Genomic DNA, 16,671 nt, shown 5'->3' with positions numbered 1-16,671 from the left:
AATGCTATGATAAGAAACATCTAAAATTGTTGACAAAGATTCAATATAAATGTATTTTATGAAATAAATTGGTCACAAATTTCCCTTTTTTGTTGTTGTTTTGTTTGACATTTAAAAAAAAAGAAAACAGACGAAAGGGCAGAAAAATATATTGAATATTTACACCATCATCCTTGTCTGGATCAATTCTGGCCTTCTATAATTTGATACCAAATAATGAATCTCTCAGACAGCCTTCTTCCAAATGTTAAATCATTTATTTACTCAACGTCCTTTTCAACTAGTTAATAAAAGAAAGAAAAAAAATGGAACAGTGGAATTTTCCTGCAGCACTCCTCTCACGCACACTAGAAGAAAAGGATTAAGTCGTCACATAAAACAGATTGGGGACTCATTAGAGACGTCATTACAATAATGAATGGATAAATGGATAAGAAATTCTAAGAATAGAACAAACAACTTAGGAGGAGGCTTACTCTTGAGAAAAGCACAGTCAAATCTTGAAAATATTTTTGTCTTTAGGCCAAATTATCTCTTTATTCTAGTATATCATTAAAAAAACATAAACTTTTTCTTTTACCAATTACAAATTTAATGATGCATAAGATGCATATAAATATACAATTTATTATATTAAAGTTTGTTTTTTTTACATTTTTGAAATCTCAAAGGTGCACAGTGATATATTTGGGTTTTGCATGTTAAGAAAATCAAATATGATACAAAAATGTGGCAGAAAGTGCACTTAAACAAAAAAGATAAATATACAGACCAATTAATATTCAATTACTGTTGAATGATTTGGAACATGACCGTATTCTGGAGCAATGCCTTTGATTTTGGCAAGATTTGGTCTCAGCAATGGCCCCCAGAGAAAGTTTCTTAACCATTATTATAAGAAAGAAATAAAAAGTCATTTCTTTCAAATTAACTTAAGATACTCAGTTTAACACCTGTCAGGAGAGAATATCCCAGCAAAGGTACAAGAGATTGGAATGTAAAAAAAAATGCAACTTTGTTGACTTTACAAGCTTAAAATCACATGTTAAAAGATTTATCAGCAAATATTTAGCTTTTACTGAAATGGTTATCGGTCAAAACGTTTCCTCTTCAAACATTTCTCGGCAGCACAGGTTAGGGTTGGAAAATACAGGAAGACAACTCATCTGGACCAAGGGGTATAAGGCCGCACACTAAGTTGGACAAATATCAAACACAGAACCTTGGCAAAGAGCTGTCAAAATTCCTCTGTGAACCAGAAGATTTTGAATTAAGCAACTAGATAATTAATGAAATCATAACTAAACTGGGCTCGTTTCCATCTCTTTTATGTGTCTCACAGTTAGTGAAGTTTTCACCAACAAACTTGCACTGAAAGCTGGACATCAAAGCTCTGCAAGCTTTGAAAACATAAGCCAAAGAGCTTGTCACTCTACTCAACCATCATGGTAAACGGCACATGTTGACAAAGTTGCAGCTGTTAGTGCAGCGGGGTGTTCAAATGGTCAGTGAAGCTCAGACAAATAGCCTGAACTTCTCTGCTGCTCCGTGCTCTCAGTAATTGTTAACACCCTGCTAAGAGTCTGAGGAACTGCTGGGAGAGCTGAGCTTTGTGAGCTTAAAGAGATCTTGATGTAAAACCACACAAGTGATACGGTTTAGGGATTATGGCAGCAGGATGTCTTGTGAGCAGGGATTTTTGCCCCTCCAGCTCCTATCAAAGCGTCGGCCTGCTGGTGAACACATGATCCTTCAGTGTGCTTTTGACCTTTCAAGCTGTTTAGCTTCAGGAAAAAATATTAGTACACAAGTTAAAGCAACAGAAACATGATAATAAAAACTATAATTTGTTGCCATGGTTCTTTACCAAAGACAGATTTTTTCCATTTTCATAGAAGCTCATTGAACTTTTTATTTTAGTTTTTTCTTAAAAAATGACCTTTTAGTTTCTTAGCAGGACTGCCATAAAAATAATTTGATCAATTTCTTTCCAGGAACCTTTCAGTCTTTTTTAACAAGATTATTAGACTTTCTCAGACTCCTGTGTTCCATGACTTAAGGAGATTCAGATGACGTTAAAGAGTTATTTTATTAAGGTTCATGTGGCTGCACCTCCGTTTGCAAAGGTGTGTAACTGAATACAGCAAGTATTGTTTTCTAGTTCATCAAAAGACACATTTACAGGACAGAAAACAATGTCCCTTTCAATGAGTAGATTCCGATGCTGCAGTAATTGACCTGTTGTATGTGGTTATCTCCACATCACCTACTGTAATCTCTCCATAATCCAGAAACAGTGACAAAATAGAGATAATCCATCCAGGTATCAACAGACAGGAAGTTAATTTAGGGCAGACTGAGCGTGATCAGATGTAATAGACTTGAGTATTGGATTAGTTTCAGAATAGTTCTCAGTGGTTTAAATGTGATTCCCTTAACCTATGGAGTTAAACCATCACAAATGGTCCAGAATTGTAATAATTTTACGTCTTTGGTACAAAAGGAAAATCGTTCTCAAATGGAACAATTCTCAACAGCCTGTAGCAGTGACATAGGTGGTGCAGTTGGTGGGCCACAAGCTCCCTGCTTTGCTCCCCTCCCTCTGATGCATCCACTTGCAGACAAATAGATCCGTTCATGTCTGTTTTTGTCGTCCGAGCTGACATTGGGTTCAAAATTGTACACTTTGATAGCTCCAGTGTAATAATAGGTTGGGGCTCTGAGGGGTTGTAAACTAGCAGGAGAGAGTATAAACAAAGGGATGATGGGACGTTATTGCAGGCTTACTCTCTGCCAAACACAACTCAGAGGTGAATTTCTAAATAACTGTAGAAACTATGTTCTAAAAAACAAACAAGGGTTTTTGATTTTGGGTAGAAAAGCATGGTGTAAGCATAACTAAGAGACCACTGGATATATGCTTTTAAAAAAAGATCAAAAGATGATCTGTGGACTGAAAGCCAAGCCAAAACATGGCATTTTCAATGATTATGAAATCTTATCTTTTTATCCATGAATGTAGCCATGGAGTAGAATCAATTTTCTTAAAATCTATACATTTAAATGTTATGATATACATTAAGAACAGTTCATTTGAACAACAACTAAACACTATTGTGCAGCAGAAGGATTATAAATCACTCCAAGTTACAATTTTACTACAAACCCATCATTTATTCAAATGGTTAGCATGCCTCTTCATAGCCAAAGAGCCACAAGTGAGGCATAAAAGAGCTGCATGTGGCTCCGGAGTCTGTGTTTCCAAACCTCTAATCTATAAGTAAGTATCACATCATCATCTCACAACACACAAGCCACTAAAATAAAATCAGACAAGCAAAAATCTGCACTACCAGACACAGAAAACATCATGGCAAACATATGTGATTGAGAATACTACAATCATTCCACAAAGACGAGGCAAGGTTATCACTATCATAAATCAGGTTCTAATCGCAGACACAGTAAAATGTGAAACTACAACAACATTAAGCTGTTTTATCTTATTTCGAAGACACTGGAATAGTCTAAACTAACATGCTTTGTTGTATTTAATGTATTTCTGACATTAAAAAGAGCTTCTACAGAAAACCTGTCAGACATACAGTTATTCATCAAGCTAACTAATATGTAAACAAGGAACTTCAGGAGAGGTTTCACACAGTGAAGAGCATGTTATGGAATCATTTAAAGACCCACTCTTTGGAACATCACGTTTTAAACACGTTTTTGTGGCATTTTTCTTGGGTATAGGGATATGACGATTAATCGATTAATCCATTTTTATTCATACGATCTAATCAGATTGATCTGTGTGAGGCTAGCTTTTAATGGAATTTAATTGACTTTTTCCAATTGTTAATCATTGTTGAAACAATTCATTATGGCAATGATTTGATTCAAATCCTAATTTGTGGTTGACGATGTGATTCGTGGTCGATATTGATTCATTTTGAACAATCAGATTCAATTGAATTCACTGACTTAAAATTGATCCAATACATCTTTAGCCAAAAAATTCAACCAGTGTGACTCAGAGATAAATACCTGCTACTCAACAAGTGCAGGTTTAGTTTTCCTTGTATTTCTTGTATCTCTTGCAAGATAATCAAGTGTAAATGAAATATCTCAAAATACAAACAAGTAATCAAGAATTAATGTCAAATCCATTAAAGTTTTAGTTTCATTAAGTTCAGCCCACTGTTGTTTTTCCACACTAAAATAATACAAATTAAACATTATTAGAGCATTATACCACTGTATGGTCACATGTTTTTGCTAAATTCAAAGTTTTTCCACACATTGGACTGTAATGATGGTTGATCATATTTTTCATGTGTGTTGTCTGCTGTGAGGACATTTGTTCATTTTTACATTATAGTAAAATAAACCTACCATAACTTAATCCAAATGGCATTTTCAATATCAATTTATCTAATTTCGAAAAGATTTGAAAAGTGTTTCAATCAACCTAAATATAAAAACCTATCAGCTCAGACAGATCGATCTGGTTGGAGCGTAAGAACACAAACTGATTCATTGATTAATTGTTACACTCCTACATTTTTCTGATGATGGAGAGCATATATAAAGAGAGTTATGCTAAAGATTGTATTTCTTTATTCAAACCACAGTTGGAAAAAGGTTGCATTTGTTACATAGAAAATACGGTGGACAGACTGTGGAGCTCCCTGCTCCGCTCCATTCTGATGCATCCTTTTGTTGGCGACTACATTCATGTCCGTCTTTGTTTTTTAAGTCTGAGTGGAGAAAGGCTTACTTCATCCATGCCGTCCATAACTCAGAGGGACATTTCTAATAACCCACTCTGCAGAAAATACATCCTGGAAAATCACAGGTTATTTGATTTTCATCAAAAATTGCATGATCTTAAATAAAAACCCACTTGGAACACTTTTTAAAATTAATCAAGAGATCAGCAGAATAGGATTTTAAAGCCACTTCCAGCCCACAAACATGCTGCACAACTCTCCAGGTTATTTATTCTTCGATGACAGTGATAGGTTTAAATCCCTCGAGCTCTGTGTGACAAAGGCTAAAGACTAAAGCGTTAGCAAAACCGATAAACCACCAGAACAGATTAACCTGTACTCCAAGTGAGATTATCAGAGATAACGTTACAGGAAACCAGATTAGGAAGCGTTAATTTCCTGAGCTCCTCCCTTAGAAAATGAGATTACCTTGTTTGTCACTAACTTATAATATGAACAAGTTTTTCATGAGACAATCTGTGTTTTATTTGATTAAAACAATGTGGAATTTAGGCTACTTCATGTCTGTAGTTTGATTCAACCATGAATTTACTTTTACAAAATTCTAGTGCAACAAATTTGCATTAAAAAAAAAAGAAAACTTTCAATCCTCTCAAATGCTTCTTTTTCATCTCATATTCCGCTCTGGTCATTTGTTGCACTTAGAAAATAGATCTGTTTCATCTTCATATACGTGAAAGTTTGACCTTATTAGAATTTTTTATACATTTCCGAAACTGCATATAAAAAAAAAAACGAAGTTTTTCTAAACCTTTGATTGAACTGTGTTGTCAGAATTGCGTTAAGCCACTTTTTAAAGCAATTGATTGGACGCCAATTCAGCAGCATTGTTGCATCCAACACTGGAAAGGTAATACTGAATGACTTAGATCAGTTAATAAGAAAAACCCAATTAATTATTCAATTATCAAATCACTTTATCATGAGTTAAGAGGGAAGCTGTGGGGCTCTTTATAAATGTTGGGCGCAATAGAAAGAGGCACAACTGGGATTTGGTCCTGATAGAATTTATCTATATTTCCTGAAAATTCTTATTTGTTACAAATTCAAGCAAAAAAGAAAAATAAATAAATAAAATGAGGTTCATTAGTGGTGCGGAGCTCCCTGAAGACTTCTGGATACCAGTTCCTTTGGATACTAATAATTTGTCATCACTCAGCCCTTTCCTTGTTCCCCAGGACCACCTGGGGGGTTCAGGGACTTTCTATGCATTGGCAGCATTCATGTTCTTCCTGTTCGTGTTTGGCTCTTCAATCAACAGCCTCACCATAGCATGCACCTTTCAGAACAAGAAGCTCCGGTCCCATTTGAACTACATCCTGGTGAACCTGTCTGTGGCCAATCTTCTTGTGTCCGGAGTGGGCTCCTCCACTGCCTTTTGCTCCTTTGCTTGCAGATATTTCATTTTCGGATCGCTGGGATGTAAGATTGAAGGTTTTGTAGCAACACTTGGAGGTAAAGTTTCAATCAAACAACTGAACTGATGGAATTTGACTGTCCTGATGGGATTGACTGGTCTTTGTGGTGTTTCAGGGATGGTTAGCCTGTGGTCTCTTGCTGTGATAGCCTTTGAAAGATGGCTGGTCATCTGCAAGCCACTGGGTAACTTTACTTTCAAGCCTGAGCACGCTCTGGTTTGTTGCTTGGTTACCTGGGTGTGTGCTCTGGCAGCTGCGGTCCCTCCTCTGGTTGGATGGAGCAGGTAAGCTTAAGAAACCCCAAAATGAACTGCAAAAAAAATTAAAAAATAATGTGTTTGTGGTGCTTCAGATGCTCCAATGTTTGTGACATGTGCAGGTACATCCCTGAAGGCCTGCAGTGCTCCTGTGGACCCGACTGGTACACCACAGACAACAAATACAACAATGAGTCCTATGTGATGTTTCTCTTCTGTTTCTGCTTCGCGGTTCCCCTCGCCACTATCGTCTTTTGCTACTCTCAGCTGCTAGTCACCCTTAAAATGGTAAAAATGAATAAATACATAACTTAGCATTTCTGTTGGCATACTATAGTGGAAATCCAGTAGTTCAAAGCTGTCCCACAAACACACTCTGTACCAACAGGCAGCCAAGGCCCAAGCAGAGTCTGCCTCCACCCAGAAAGCAGAGCGAGAGGTGACCAGGATGGTGGTTGTCATGGTGCTGGGCTTTCTCGTGTGCTGGATGCCGTATGCCTCCTTTGCTCTTTGGGTTGTCAACAATCGCGGCCACTCCTTTGACCTGAGGCTGGCGACCATTCCCTCCTGCTTTTCGAAGGCCTCCACAGTGTACAATCCAGTTATCTATGTCCTCCTGAACAAGCAGGTGAGTTTTCCTCAACTCAGAATAAAGCTGGAACATGTAAATCTTTATTTGTTTAAATTTAAATATACTCTGTAGTACCAAAAGTATTCACTCACCCATCCTAATGATCAGAATCAGGTGTCCTTATCAGATTAGTTAAAGCTGTAATAGCTGCACAATTTTTACAAACATCATATTGAACTCTATGGGTTAGAAATGGGATGACACTTCAATTCAAATGTGAGTGGAGGTAGGTGAATGAATCCTTTTGGTAATATATTGTATAAGCATCTGTTTGCTATTTTCACATCTTTTTTATTTTCATCTTTTGCTCTCATATGGCAGGATCACCATCACACCATTTCCCTTTTTATTTGTTAAGTGACTTTGCAGTATTTCTTTAATATTTATTTTTTTTATATTACATTTTTTTGTTTGATGTTTAAGTTGAGGCTGTTTTTAAAGTCCAGCTCTGATGAGAAGTATGTTTTTGGCGTTATTACTATGATTTCGTGGGATTTTTTGATTGTTGGAGGACATATATAAAGAAAATCAAGCTTAAATTTGTATTTTTGAGTGTTTCTTCATTTAAATCATTGTGAATTAGGAGTAGACAAAAAATGCTGTTTGAAAATGCTTTTCGCTGTAACATTGAAGCTACAATCAGCAGGCTACAAGCTGATGCATCCACTTGTAGACGACAAGATCCATGTACGTCTTCGTTTTCCTCGTCTGAGCTGACATCTGGCTCCAAATTGTACGGCTGGATAGCTCCAGTATTGCTCGCCATTTTTGTTGCACTGTTAATGTAAGGTTGGGGGTGTAAGGGGCTGTAAGCTACCAGGGGAGCGTGTAAACAGATAGATGTTAGGAATTGGGCTATTATGACAAACAGTTGTTTAAAAATGACATCAAAACAGCTCTTACAGATTTCCAAATAACGACCAAATGTGTTCATGTGAGTGCTGCAGCAGACAAATTCCAACTCTCTGTTCCTCATTGTCATCTCTATTTTCCCCTTTCAGTTCCGTTCCTGCATGTTGATGATGCTGGGAATGGGTGGAGGAGAAGAGGAGGCGTCAACATCAGTGACTGAAGTGTCCAAAGTTGGACCTGTTTAGACCCTTAATGATAACTCCTCTACGCTCATTTATTATAAATAAAGATGATTTTAGCTCATGTTTGATGTGTGAATGCATTATAATATTAGCAGTGCAAGAAAATAAACCTGTGCAAAACTGGTTTAGTATTCAGAGGAAACTCATTTCTTCCTTCATTACTTCATTTGTGTCACATTCATGTTTGGGGAATTTGACGAGCAGGTTCACACTGAGCACATGTGACAGTCTGGTAACAGCGTAGAGATCATTCCCCTGCCTGCAATATTGTCCAGCATGACCGGTTTGGCAGTGAGTCTCTTATGATTTGGGGTGGCATTTCTTTGGAGGGCTGCACAGTTCTCCATGTGCTCACCAGAGATAGCCTGACTGCCATGAGGTACTGAGATTAGATTCTCAGTGCTCTTGTGAGACCATGTGCTGATGCAATTGGCCCTGAGTTCCTCCTAATGCAAGATATTGCTAGACCTCATGTGGCTGGAGTGTGTCAGCCGTTTCTGCCAGACAAAGGTGTTGATGTAATGAACCGGCTCACCTGAATCCTATTCACCACATCTGAAACATCGTGTCTCAGTCCAGAGTTGCCAGATTTTTCAATCCAAGTGTGGGAAGAGATCCCCCCTGGAGACCATCCGCCGTCTCACCAGAAACATTCCCAGGTGTTTCAAGGAAGTCATGCAGGCACATGGAGGCCACACCCACTACTGAGTCACATGCCGAAAACAATACATCAAAGTTGGATAAGCCTGTAGTGTGCTTTTGAACTTTGATTTCGAGTTTATTCAGACCTGCTTTGGCTAGTTTGATTAATTTCCATTAATAATGTTTGTGTGGTTGTGTTGTCAGCACATGCAACTATTTATAGAATAAAGCATTTAAAACGAATACATCATTGGTTCAGGTAAAGGATGTGTTTTCGTAGTGTTCCCTTTATTCTTTTGAACTGTTTAGATTTAAAAAATGCAGGTAAATAATGATTTTTCTAATGAGGAAAATAACCTAAGTGTCTTTTTGCTAAATACAACTGAATACATTTGCATGAATTATCTTTGTTGGATGAAGATATGGGGGCTGCACGGTGGCACAGTGGTTAGCGCTCTTGCCTCACAGCGAGAAGGCCCCGGTTCGAATCCCGGCTGGGACCTTTCTGTGTGGAGTTTGCATGTTCTCCACGTGCATGCGTGGGTTTTCACCGGGGACTCCGGCTTCCTCCCACCATCCAAAAAAAAAAAACATTCTTCATAGGTTAATTGGTGACTCTAAATTGTCCCTAGGTGTGTCTGTGAGAGTGAATGTGTGTGATTGAGGCCCTGCGACAGACTGGCGACCTGTCCAGGGTGTACCCCGCCTTTGCCCATCAGTAGCCGGGATAGGCTCCGGCACCCCCGTGACCCTGAAAGGGACAAAGCGGTCAGGAAAATGGATGGATGAAGATATGTTTCAGAAAACAGAAACAATCCTAAAATGACCTCAAATTTCTTATTTTACTTTTAACTACACCCAGATCAGTACGGTTGTCTTACTCTCCACTGTGAACATTTTGATAAATTAGGCTGTCTTTTATTTTGAAAAACAATACTAAATTCAAGCAAAAACCTAAAAAACAAGTTATTTCAATTTCAGAACAGATTCGTTTTCTAAAACAACTTCACTCAAAAAATAAAAGGTCTGACGCAGACTAGTGACATGCAGCTAATCTGTAAAATCCACTGTGATCACCTTGACGACACTCCCTCACAGTCTGCACAGCTGTGGGTCTCTCTGTGAAGTGAGAAGAAACTGACCGAGTCTGAAGCCAAAAGACTAATCTCTCCATTAGCTAAAAGGTGGCATAAGTCATCATGGAGAAACATGTAATCCTCTCCTTCATCCAATTAAGTTGATCCGGAGTAATTGTTGGAGTTCCTATAAAAGCAGGAGCTCATTATACCGAGAGAGGCAAACCTCTGCAGTGAGGCGCAGAAAATATCGTCCTAGTGTTAGACACAAGTGAAAACTTTTTCACTGCACAGCATTTTATTTACTTGAGACCAGCAAAAAAATGAGGGGAAATCGTCTTGTGGAGTTTCCAGATGAATTTTGGATCCCCATCCCTCTGGACACCAACAATGTCACAGCCCTCAGCCCGTTTCTGGTCCCCCAGGATCATTTGGGAAACCCCTCCATCTTTTATTCGATGTCAGCTTTGATGTTTGTCCTGTTCGTTGCTGGCACGGCCATCAACCTCCTCACTATTGCGTGCACTCTTCAGTATAAGAAGCTGCGGTCTCATCTGAACTACATCCTGGTCAACATGGCGGTGGCGAACTTCATTGTTGCGTCTACAGGTTCCTCCACCTGCTTCATCTGCTTTGCCTTCAGATACATGGTTCTGGGTCCACTGGGCTGCAAGATCGAAGGCTTCACTGCATCTCTTGGAGGCAAGTATCACTGGATGCAATACTCCAATGTCACCCAAAATACCTCAAGTCATTACATCATATTTGTGTGGTTGATTTATTTCAGGAATGGTGAGCCTCTGGTCTCTTGCTGTGATTGCATTTGAGCGATGGCTGGTTATCTGCAAGCCATTTGGAAACTTTGCCTTCAAGTCTGAGCATGCTCTGTTGTGCTGTGCACTGACGTGGGTCTGTGGACTGTGTGCTTCAGTTCCTCCGCTGGTGGGATGGAGTAGGTGAGTAAACAAAGTCTCGTCTTATAGCTGGGACATTGTGATACCTTTGATGTAATTTCTAGATGATCAGAAATGTACGGTGGCCCTGAAGTCCAAATCACTTGACAGGAAAACATTTTAAAGATCCCAACTGTAATAATAATAATAAAAATACATATTAGAAATAAAAAAAATTCCAAAAAACCACAGCAGAATAAAAAAAAAAAATTCAAATACAATAGAACTGAAACATTTTGGAAAGCAAAAGTAATATCCAGAAATCAAAATGAAACACTAAAAAACAAAACATAATAAGAAACCAGAAAAGGTAAATACTATGGGATATTACTGACTGGATGATTAACATCTTTTTCAAATTTGTCTTTAATGTCTGGACACCAGTAAAAGCTTTATATTTATACCAGTATTGCTTCATGCCAAATAACTTTTGGAGAAGCATCGTCATCCAATCAGCAATGTCCCGTAGTACCTGCCTTTCTCGTTTTCTTCTTTTTTTTGTGATTCTCCTGCTCCTTTCCGTATGCTTTTTGGCAGGTAAAAACTCAAGCACACTTTCAACAGTCTTGGTATCAAAATGTTCAGCTCGTGCAGGACATTGCTGCTTGTATTTTTGGTATTGATATATTTTACGGTTTTTAAGATTTTACACAATTTATGCGAATTTCAGCCCCATTTAAAATGAAAAGGAAATTCTTCAAATCTGTCAAAAACTTCAGAGTACTCAGCACCATCAGGACATTCATGTGTGTATTTTGGTAGTCATACCTTTTATGCATTTTAAAACTTTTGCGTTTTTTAATAAATTTGTTTAGAATTCTTTGCGCAGTTTTTGGAAATAATGACATTTGGCATCAAAACGTTCAGGACATTATTCAGCAATTACATTCAATTCAGCACAAAGCATTCACACTAGCATCATCACAGGTAATGCAACTTTTCTAGTTTCATTTTGTTTTCCACGTTTCATTTTTTTGTTGTTTTAATTTTTAACGTTTTTTTGAACGACTCACAGACTTGTGGTGCATAAACTGTATTTCTCTGCAGGTACATCCCAGAGGGCATGCAGTGTTCCTGTGGACCAGACTGGTACACAACAGGCAACAAGTTCAACAACGAGTCTTTTGTGATGTTCCTCTTTTGCTTCTGCTTTGCCGTCCCGTTCTCTGTCATCGTCTTCTGCTATTCTCAGCTGCTTTTCACTCTGAAGATGGTAAGACGTGTCTGATCTGTATCGGTGTTACAGCTGATTCTGACTGGTTTCCTTTGACAGGCAGCAAAGGCCCAGGCTGACTCCGCCTCCACGCAGAAGGCAGAGAAGGAGGTTACCAGGATGGTGGTGGTTATGGTCGTTGCTTTCCTGGTCTGCTATGTGCCCTATGCTTCCTTTGCTGTCTGGGTCGTCAACAATCGCGGGCAGACATTTGACCTGAGACTGGCGACCATACCCTCCTGTGTGTCGAAGGCCGCCACTGTCTACAACCCCGTCATTTATGTGCTGCTCAACAAGCAGGTATGACTTAGGGGGAAAAGGCTTTTTAAATTAGAAGATAAAAACAGCATCTTTATGTTATGAAGCTAATATCCTGACTTCACAGGAACTTTTCAGACTTTTTTTTCACTGAGAGGAAAGGATTATAATGAGCATTAATGAATAGCTATTTTAATAAATAAAAATAATACATTTTATTAATGCTCTTTAATACAAAAGACATACTAAGAAGCTTTGTTAGAGTTTAAGAGTTAAAGATGTGAACGTGTTCTGAGTAAATCTCAGCAGGGTTCATTCTAACCTCATTAACCACACGGTGGTGCCGCTGAGTCAGACTCTTAACCCCACTGACTCCAGCAGAGCTGGTCAGTTAAATCTGTGACATGATTATGAAACAGAGTAAGGACAGTTGATAGAATAAAGCTGCTCTATCAACAGATTTCTCTGTTTGTAAGGTGTCTTTTTAATAGTTAAAAAGTCATATTTTCTTCACAAGTTCATCATCTGCTCTATTCTTCCTCACTGAATCCCCCCAAGCACAGCTTTATCCTCACTGCCCTGCAGATTGAAAAAAAACCCTTAGGCTTCAAATCTTTGTCTTCCAGTTCCGCTCGTGCATGAAGAAGATGCTGGGGATGAGTACAAGCGACGATGAAGAGTCCTCCACCAGTCAGTCCACCACTGAAGTCTCAAAAGTCGGCCCATCTTAAGCTCCTGTACATTTTCAAGCAACAATGTAAAACAAAACATAGAAAAGAATAAACTTTTGTGTCATTCTGACTTCTATCAACATATTCTTTATACAGTTATGAGTATTCAACAAGTGTTTTTTGTGTGTTATATTCTAAAATCATATTTTCTTTTTGCTTTACATCAAGTATCCAGGTCACTGAAGCCCATATCCTGAAGTGCAGCATGTTTGTTGTTGCACATCTGGATTTAGTTTGTTTATGTGGTTGTATGCATGTCATAACAGAGAAGCAATTAAAAGGCAGACAGGACATCTGCACAAACACCTTTTATAAAAGATTCTTTTTGCATTCAAACTTTGAAAATGACAAAAACACATTACAGATCAGATTTAGCTCCGGAGAACAGATAACACAACTTAAGATGTACATTAAAAAAAAAACAATTCCTCAAAAGAAATTAATTTCAAGCCGTTTAACAAAAATGCCTTAAAAGAAATTCTTGTAGATGTATTTTGTTCAAAATCCGAATCTTGTCAACACACCTAAATACCTCAGTAAAAGTAAGCAGATGTGGACAAACTTTAACTCGTTGGAGATTCTTTTCTCTTTGCCTTATTATTTGTAAAGCTACATTGCTACAACTAATACAACAACTATCTGAAATATAGTCGTAGTCAGACATTAAAACTGCAATTTATTAACAAAGTTTGAACTTGTCATTTTTCTTTGATACTTTTTTTCATTTTAAATATTTTTACAGTTATTCTTGACTTAAAACTGTTGTATTCAAGCCAAAGGAATTATAGTATTGTTGCCTCCACATTTATTTAAACAATCCTTATGACAATATTCCACCAATATCAACTAAGAATGCATTTATCACAGCAAATGTGTTGTTTAATCAACAAGCAGAGATTTAAAGTTTCTTTTGTGGGATTCTGCACACACAGACAGACTTACCCTGCATTGCAGCAAGAGGATTATTTACGTTCAATTTTGATCCATTTTCAAATTGATAAATGTGCACCACTATAGTAAAACTGTACTTTAAAATCAGAGAAACTCATTTTTTTCTTATGAAACAATCCAAGTCCTTTTGTAAAGTCAGAAAAGGGATCTAATAAATGAAAGCTTCAAAATAAACCCATAAAATTCATACCTTTCACGTCAAAGCTAAACTATCAAACGACAGGTTACAAGTTGATCGACGTCTCTTGATTAGATTCATCAAACTCTCCAAACTGGCATAAGGAGGAAGTCCACTGCAGGGAGAGGAAGACAATCACAGTCAAATTCAGCAGGCTGAGAATGCAAATCTAAGAGAACTGCAGCTGATGTTAAGTGAACCCAAGACCACAAGGCAAGAAAAGGTGGCTGTGGTTCACTTTACACCAGTGTAGCTTTCTACCGTCAGTACATGAGACAAGAATTCCACATGCAGATAAAGACAGAGATTGAACACACCAGACCTTTAGCCTCTGCTCTCTGTGGTCAGTCCCGTCGTCAGTCGGGAGCAAATCCGAGTTCTGCTAGTAGTGAACTTTTTCCAAGCATGAATAGTTCAGAACTAGCGGAATTCCAGACCTACTCTCGAAATATTTCAGCATCACTCAGAAGAAGCGGTTAGGAAGATTTAAAAGAACTCGTCAAGCAAAACAAAACATTCACATTCTGGCTTATGTTAAAAAAGTTCAATAAAATGAGATATGAGGAAGAAATATTTACAGATATCTTCAGATCCGTCCTGATCTTGATGTGAAGTCCTCTTACCACATAGTCTTGCTGTCATATCTCCAAACCAGCTACCTGTGCAAGACACAGACCTAAAAAAAAAAAAAAAAAGGATTAAAATAAACCACTATAGCAGCTTCGATTAGGCCCAGCTTTCTCCTCAAGCGACCCTCCAGTCCGGAGAGATTAAGGTCTTACGGAGTGAGCATGCCAGAAGTAATTACTCTGTGTTAATGAGTTTTGCAGAGAAACCTGAGTTGTCCGTATAATCTGCTTTGGTCTGGAAGAACATGAGATTTCTTCACTTGTGTTTCACTGGGTTAAACTAAAAGGTAAGAGGTTCAAAACTGTGCAAAGAGTCACTTATACAACTCACCTGCTACACCCCAAGACTTCCACAAGATGCTCTGAGTCATTCTGTTTGAGCGTTTGCATGCAGTCCAGTTGGGCTTCAGCCATAACCTTGTCAAACCATGACGAACTTTGACCTACAATGTGAAATGTCCAACTTTGGAACAAACATTTAAAATGTCTTAAAAATACAAGTAAGCATAGAAGAGAGGAAACTCAGTCACTGAAAACTTAACTTAAAGCAAATTTTCAGTGAAGTATTTGCTGTTGCAGCTCCAAATTTATGAAATTAACTGCCATTGTGGGTCAAACAAACCGTTTTATTACTGTTTCCAACCTAGGAAGACATTTTTACTGGACTGCATTTACTGGGATTTCACTCGTTCATGGTTATCTGTTTGTAATACAGCTTGATTGTATATCTTGCTGCTTTGTTCTATTTTATCACATTATTTTCAATTTTCTTTATTTTGTTTCATTTCCACAACAAAAAATAAAAATCTGGGAGAAGTTGTTTTAAAAAGGAAATGAAAGGAACCCTTTTACATTATTTGAATCAGAGAAGTATATATATATATATATATAAATATATATATATATGTATATATATATATATATATATATATATATATATATATATATATATATATATATATATAAATATATATATACATATGGTGGGCTAGGTGAAGGGCTGGCACTCAGGAGCCCTGGGTTCGATTCTCAGGGTTGTCCACTGATCTCCATCCAGATTGGGTCCTTAGGCAAGACCCTTGACGCTGCTGCCTAACTGGGTCCCTGTGCCCCTCAAGTACAGGGTTGTGTCAGGAAGGGCATCCGGCGTAAAAACTCTGCCAAATCACTGATGTGAAACAGTGGGTGCTGTTATGCTGTGGCAACCCCGAAAGGGATAAGTGAAAGAAGATATCTAGATATCTAGATAGATATTAGGAATGTCAGATTTGTCGCGTTAATTACACATTAATCTGACATGTGTGTGACGCCGACAATTTTTTTGACGCATTAATCGCGGATTTTCTCATACGTGCCTTTCCATACCGCGTTCGCAGGCGTCCCTCATCCCCCCCTAACTCACCGGCTGCTCTCACTAGATCACGGGCGGGTCTCCAACCACCGAGCTGCTAGCTAGAACCGGCCCGGCGCAGAGAGCTCCTGCACTCTAACCCGGCTCCGGTTCGCGTCCAGTACCAAGTCTGGTGGTACCGGCTCGCGTCCGGCGGCGCGTCCCGAGAGCTGTGGACCCCCGACGATCCGAACAGCAAGTGCACCGGGGGACGTTTTAAATGTAGTTTAAACAACGCCAGTTATTTGTAGATGAAAAGATAAATCTCAGCTTTGAGTGTTTGGCCCGTCCCTCTTTCGCGGCGCGAAAATATGCAAAATATCCCAAAGTTCTGGAGGTTTAAGCGTGATCCAGCCCCAGCATAGCTGTCTGTCTGCTGGCATATTCATGGCGTGAGCTCTGCTGGACACGTCGCTGCATCGAGTCTTAATTTTCTGTAAAGTATGATGGACTAATT

The 16,671-nt window shown here is 38.4% G+C and overlaps 2 protein-coding genes and 1 long non-coding RNA gene across 4 annotated transcripts; 2 read left to right on the top strand and 1 right to left on the bottom strand.

Annotated features, from left to right (window-relative positions):
• Window positions 1-4,391: 4,391 nt before the first annotated feature.
• Window positions 4,392-8,342, top strand: opn1sw2 (opsin 1 (cone pigments), short-wave-sensitive 2). Its single transcript, XM_024270160.2, has 5 exons — window positions 4,392-6,248; window positions 6,327-6,495; window positions 6,591-6,756; window positions 6,857-7,096; window positions 8,101-8,342. Exons 1-5 carry the CDS (start codon window positions 5,870-5,872, stop codon window positions 8,194-8,196), a joined length of 1,050 nt encoding a protein of 349 aa, XP_024125928.2. The 5' UTR covers window positions 4,392-5,869; the 3' UTR covers window positions 8,197-8,342.
• Window positions 8,343-9,604: 1,262 nt separating this feature from the next.
• Window positions 9,605-13,376, top strand: LOC112145114 (opsin 1 (cone pigments), short-wave-sensitive 2). The gene is made up of 5 exons (XM_024270161.2): window positions 9,605-10,613; window positions 10,699-10,867; window positions 11,912-12,077; window positions 12,138-12,377; window positions 12,962-13,376. The coding sequence occupies exons 1-5, from the start codon at window positions 10,235-10,237 to the stop codon at window positions 13,064-13,066; spliced, it is 1,059 nt and encodes a 352-aa protein (XP_024125929.1). The 5' UTR covers window positions 9,605-10,234; the 3' UTR covers window positions 13,067-13,376.
• Window positions 12,387-15,399, bottom strand: LOC112145116. Of its 2 annotated transcripts, XR_002919020.1 has the most exons (4): window positions 15,156-15,399; window positions 14,774-14,871; window positions 14,208-14,310; window positions 12,934-13,070 (listed from the first exon to the last, which is right to left on the bottom strand). It is a non-coding gene; the product is annotated as an uncharacterized LOC112145116 (long non-coding RNA). The 2 variants fall into 2 exon arrangements; XR_004947822.1 differs by having other exon boundaries at window positions 12,387-13,070; window positions 14,774-15,399.
• Window positions 15,400-16,671: the final 1,272 nt, after the last annotated feature.

The sequence above is a fragment of the Oryzias melastigma genome, linkage group LG5, assembly GCF_002922805.2.
Source record: "Oryzias melastigma strain HK-1 linkage group LG5, ASM292280v2, whole genome shotgun sequence".
Classification (NCBI taxonomy): Eukaryota; Metazoa; Chordata; class Actinopteri; order Beloniformes; family Adrianichthyidae; genus Oryzias; species Oryzias melastigma.
The sequence above is the reverse complement of the archived record's forward strand: the minus strand, read 5'-3'. Positions and strand labels throughout refer to the sequence as shown.

Bases quoted from the DNA above. Each gene is read 5' to 3' on its own strand.
- LOC112145114 (XM_024270161.2), top strand. From the start codon at position 10,235: ATGAGGGGAAATCGTCTTGTGGAGTTTCCAGATGAATTTTGGATCCCC. The intron at 10,614-10,698 runs GCAAGTATCACT...GATTTATTTCAG, and splicing joins CTTCACTGCATCTCTTGGAG to GAATGGTGAGCCTCTGGTCT. The intron at 12,078-12,137 runs GTAAGACGTGTC...TTCCTTTGACAG, and splicing joins TGCTTTTCACTCTGAAGATG to GCAGCAAAGGCCCAGGCTGA.
- opn1sw2 (XM_024270160.2), top strand. From the start codon at position 5,870: ATGAGGTTCATTAGTGGTGCGGAGCTCCCTGAAGACTTCTGGATACCA. The intron at 6,249-6,326 runs GTAAAGTTTCAA...GTGGTGTTTCAG, and splicing joins TTTTGTAGCAACACTTGGAG to GGATGGTTAGCCTGTGGTCT. The intron at 7,097-8,100 runs GTGAGTTTTCCT...TTCCCCTTTCAG, and splicing joins ATGTCCTCCTGAACAAGCAG to TTCCGTTCCTGCATGTTGAT.